The sequence below is a fragment of the Musca vetustissima genome, unplaced genomic scaffold (genome assembly GCF_032173495.1).
Source record: "Musca vetustissima isolate MV318-11 ecotype Yass unplaced genomic scaffold, APGP_CSIRO_Mvet_v1 utg1439, whole genome shotgun sequence".
Lineage (NCBI taxonomy): Eukaryota > Metazoa > Arthropoda > Insecta > Diptera > Muscidae > Musca > Musca vetustissima.
This window is the reverse complement of record NW_026882330.1, coordinates 357,704-362,821: the sequence shown is the minus strand read 5'-3', so window position 1 is coordinate 362,821 and position 5,118 is coordinate 357,704. Positions and strand designations below refer to the sequence as shown.

Here is a 5,118-nt window from a genome sequence, read left to right as displayed (position 1 = left end):
TTTCATTGATATTTTTTAGTTTTCATTTAAAAGCATCATACTTACACATGAACTTCTTATTAAGTTTAATCAATTCAATTTTTTGACACACATACAGACTGTGTATAATTCTGCTTTCGTGTACTGAAATAAAAAACTTTTCATGGTAATCATTATGAATTCATATTGGAAAACGAACACACAAAAATTAAATACATTTACTTCGAATTCGAATTATTGATCCGATGTCATAAATTAGAACATATATTTATTAGGAAAAATATTAATTTGTGGAAAGTGTGTTGTGCTTGGATTGAGCGCAAATTTCATACACTATGCAGTGGGTCACAGACAAAAGTATCCACTTGTTTTTTTTTTTAATACAAATGCCACAAGTTCATGTTAATCAATGATTTTAATGGTTAATACTGGGTATAATATCCCTTGCTATCTTTTACACCTTTCAACTTTGCCGGCGCAGGTTTTACCAAGTTTTCCGTATTTGGTTTACTTGAGATGTTATGGCATCTAATACTTTTCTCCAAATAAGTTCATATGTTCTCTATAGGATTCAAATCCGGGACTGAGGAGGTATTTGAACCACTTTTTGACAATTATAAAGCATCCATTCTCCAACGACCTGGGTCTTCTGTTTGGAGTCATTATCTTCACAAAATTGAAATATTGTCCGCAATCAGCACTTCATTTCAGATTATGTTTTAGAATGTTTAAATAATAAATCTTATCCACAATTCCTTCAATAAAAACGCGATTTCCTACTCATACAGTACCATATCATTACAGAGCCTCCTCCGTGCTTTACGGTCCGAATTGTGTGCTTAGGGTCAACGGGTTTGTTCGCCCTGCGCTATACCTTACTTGGTCCATCCGACCCAAACAAGTTAAATTTCCTTTTATCAGGAAAAAATAACCGAAATGCAAAATCCTTTCTTCGTGTTCCTGAACGAACTCCAGTTGTTGTTGTTGTAGTTGTTGTAGCAGCCCTATTGCTTTTACACAATGGGCTGAGGTGACATTGGCCGAGTTCTTACTCGGGTCGTTTCGGATCGTAAACCCCTCTGTCGTGGAAACGACGTAAGGGATTTACGTACCGTAAGGGATACGTAAATCGGATTTTCCGGTGTTATGGGAATGGCTTTTTCAGTGTAGGCCACGCTTACGCAAAATTCTTCGACTTTTTTCCTGGATATTTCTTTTCTTTTCCAGATATTTCTTTGATTCTCGGTTTTGTGCCACAATATAATTTTTTGAACATTGAAGAACTAATTTTCTCTCTGCAATCGTTGTGTAGCGTCCTAAGGTCTCAAATTCTCACAATGGCTAAAAAATATATTGAAAATGTTACTAATGCCAAATTAATATATGTAAAAATTCAAAACGTTACAAACTAAGCGGCAAACGTATACTACCCATAAAATCATCAATCGTACTATTAAATAAAAATTCCCAGTAACCTGAACTATCAAACTGATATTAAGCAGTAAAAAGCTAGTCATTTGCATTCCATCAGAATAAATTGTTAATATATGTGAGTGTGTATGCACGTAGCCAAGTATTTAACATTTTGTTGCATGCGTCAGCGTAAAATGCAAAAAGAAGAGAAATAAACGTGTTTACAATTGATGTAGCCATCCGAGTCGTTCGCTGTCTTGTTTTGTTAAACAAACAGAGCGTCATTCAGCAGCAATCCGCGAAGCGGCAGTGGAAGTATCAACAAGCATGTCATATTTATCAAAAAATAGAAGCAATTAATTATTGTTGCTGTCGTATAAAAAAAAAGAAAAATAAATAAATATATTTTACATTTGTAGCGTATTAATAACCCGTTTCATATGCAATCTACTCTATTTGCTGTCATTGTTGTTTTTGTTGTTGTTATATCTTTATATGCAGATAGCTGCAGCAATCCAAATGGAAAAACCGGTGAATGTATTTCAATTTATGACTGCAGCAGTTTGTTGAATTCATTAAAGAATTTAAGCAGAAGTGCCCAACAGACGAGATTCATGCAGGAGTCACAGTGTAGCTTCAGCTCCCCACCCTTTGTCTGTTGTACGTCGGATATTGATTATGCAGAGGACAGTAATGAGCTATTGCCGGTAGGAACACAATGTGGCCCTCAGTCGATTGGCAATAAAATCTACAATGGCAACGACACCAACATTGATGATTTTCCCTGGATGGTGTTACTCGAATACAGAACCAAAAGTATGTGAGCAGTTTCGAAGAAATACAAAAATGAGATTCATTATTTTATACAAGGTCATCTGATATATTCGATTTTATTCTTTATTATTTATTTCCTGTCGATGTTCTTATGTGCCGGTCACTACCAAAGAAAATGGAAATTTGATATTGAATTGTGGCGGAAGTCTTATCAATAAGCGTTATGTTATAACTGCGGCCCATTGTATAAAAGGTGAAATTGAAACCGTAGTTGGGCCTTTGTAAGTTTGTCGTCCTTTTTTCATTTTCCAATGAAAGGAAACACTTTTGTTTTAATATTTTATTCTTGCTTGTCAAAATTCCAATAGGACCCGCATCCGTTTGGGTGAATACGACATAAATCAGGAAATTGATTGTATTGCCGATGATTGCAATCAAAAAGTTGTCGAAGTGGGTTACGAGCAGCTAATACCCCATCCTCAGTATGATGTGCGCAACACCAACAACCATCATGACATTGCACTGATACGTTTGGATCGAAATATTGAATACTCTGATTTTATACGACCCGTTTGTTTGCCACTGTCAGAAACTCGTGAGGCACCCATCAATCCGGGTGATTTGCTTGTGGTTGCTGGTTGGGGTAGAACTTTAGAGGGTAAGATGGCGTAATAAAATAATATAAATGGAAACATGTAATTGATTTCTTTTTTTTTATTTTCCAGCTCGCCAATCAAATGTGAAAAAACAATTGGCCATACCGGTAACCGATCACAATGCCTGTACCAGAAAATACGCCACAAAGAAAGTAAATCTTATCAGTTCTCAATTGTGTGCTGGTGGAGAATTTGCAAAGGACAGTTGCGATGGCGATTCTGGTGGTCCACTAATGCGCCAATCACACATGAAACGTTGGTATTTGGAGGGTGTTGTCTCATTCGGTAATCGCTGTGGTCTAGAAGGCTGGCCAGGTGTTTATACACGTGTTGTCGACTATATACCATGGATAAAACAAACTGTTAAGCCTTAAAGTGTTGTTTTATTTAAAATTAAATAAATGTAAAGAAAATGTTACCATTTTTTTGGAAATTATATAAAAAATATAAAATCTACAACTGCGTTATTTGCAATTGCACAACAAGAGATTATTATTGGATATATGTTATATTTGGATACATATTTGGGAAATTTATACGAGATTACTAAATATGAAATTACAGCCAATTCGTTTAGAATACGTTAAAAAATTGCCAAAATATATAAAATTGGAGGTACGTTTTTATGGGTTTGCCAAAGGATGCTACCGATTTCTTACAATTGATAGTACCCTTAAAATACTTAAAACAATTAACGATGAATTGTAAACAAATTAATTGTGTTTGATTTAATTTTCATTTAAATTTCAAATATAAAGTTCTTATAATATTAAAATCTTTATAAGCTTAATTCGAATGATTGATATAAAATTAGGTAAGCTCGCAGTTGTAAATCAAAGTTTTTTTCCAAATAATCTGTGAAATGTTTGGGGGGTCGAGTTCAATAACTAAATACTTTATTCCTTTCTCAATTTTTTTTACAACTTTCGTGATATTTTTTGATAGGTACTTTACTATAAGCTATTTATAACCAAAACTATACTAAATGCACAAATGACGCCTCCTACCACACACACACATACAGAGAACAAACGAAACTTTATACATAAATTATAACACATTTACTAACGAACAAACAAAAAAACTATCGCTCATACACAAATAAACTCTGAACTAAGAGTGATGGCAATGAACCTAAAAAAATAAAACAAAAACGAACAAATGGGGTATCCATGTGTATAAGTCCCCTTATAAGAGTATTTTGTTGTCTATGTGTGAGTGTGTTGGTGTCCATGTCGACATTTGTTGAGTGTGTATTATGAAAGTTTATGCAAATTATCAGCACATAATTTATCACATTTGCATTCAGCAATACCTTCTTCCCACATCCCACAACATTCATGGCCGTTCAATGAAATTCACAGCAGCTATGCCCTACCGTACCGGATAAATAGTGAACTCTAAACACCATCTAATGGATACAAATTGCAGAAATTATGATGGACACATACACTTACCCCCAAAACAGTGAGGAGCCGTCCACAGCACATTTGTTAAAAGTGATGTGGTAGTGGTAATGATGTATGGTTGTATGTATGTATGGTTATCTGTGTAATCTAAAAAACAATTGGCATTGACTGTAAGTGTATTATAGGGAAATGTAATTTTGAATGTACAGTACAAAACCTTAAGCATTTCCAAGTTAATTTCCTCTGAAAGAAGTTGGTCTATCTAGGGGTGGTATGAATTCAAAGGGCAGATATTTTTCGTTTATAGTAATGCGTCGTGAGGACAAATATAAAAAAATGGTGTGTACTATATATCAGAGATGGCCTGTCAGAAACAGTGACGTAAATGACATACATTTCCGACGTATAATACATACGTCAGAAACCCCCCCCAAAACCATTATGTTTTTGACAAGATAGAAATTCCCATTAATCAATTCGAAAATTACGCACGCTTTACTCAAATCCATATAAAATGTCAAAATTTTCTTCTCAAAAAAGTTCAGCATTTTTTATTAGCATTAGTAAGGAATAGTCAGATGTACGTAAAAATAATATATATTCTTGAAAATAACTGTATATGGTTATAATATTGAAATAAATGACGTTTACTACATTTATTACATTTTATACAAGTATATGACGTTTTCTGACAGTCGAAAACCTAAAAATTCGTCAAACGGACCATCCCTGCTATATATATATATATATTGCAATTCAAAGATTTATCCTGAAATATATCCTGGGTCAGAGTAAAATTATATGCCACGTCCGAGTATCTTACTATTTATATGTGTTCCTAGGATGTTTACATTGATTAACATTTTGAAATATTCCCCAACTTATTT

The 5,118-nt window shown here is 34.0% G+C and overlaps 1 protein-coding gene across 1 annotated transcript; it reads left to right on the top strand.

Moving 5' to 3' along the window:
- The first annotated feature begins 1,882 nt into the window (after positions 1–1,882).
- LOC133328700 (serine protease 7) lies at positions 1,883–3,196 on the top strand. Its single transcript, XM_061537242.1, has 4 exons — positions 1,883–2,208; positions 2,339–2,447; positions 2,535–2,824; positions 2,892–3,196. Exons 1-4 carry the CDS (start codon positions 2,007–2,009, stop codon positions 3,194–3,196), a joined length of 906 nt encoding a protein of 301 aa, XP_061393226.1. The 5' UTR covers positions 1,883–2,006.
- The last annotated feature ends 1,922 nt before the right edge of the window (positions 3,197–5,118 follow it).

Excerpts from the sequence above, each read along its gene's own strand:
- LOC133328700 (XM_061537242.1), top strand. The coding sequence starts at position 2,007 with ATGCAGGAGTCACAGTGTAGCTTCAGCTCCCCACCCTTTGTCTGTTGT. Across the intron at positions 2,209-2,338 it reads ACTCGAATACAGAACCAAAA|AAAATGGAAATTTGATATTG; the intron begins GTATGTGAGCAG and ends TCACTACCAAAG. Across the intron at positions 2,825-2,891 it reads TTGGGGTAGAACTTTAGAGG|CTCGCCAATCAAATGTGAAA; the intron begins GTAAGATGGCGT and ends TTTATTTTCCAG.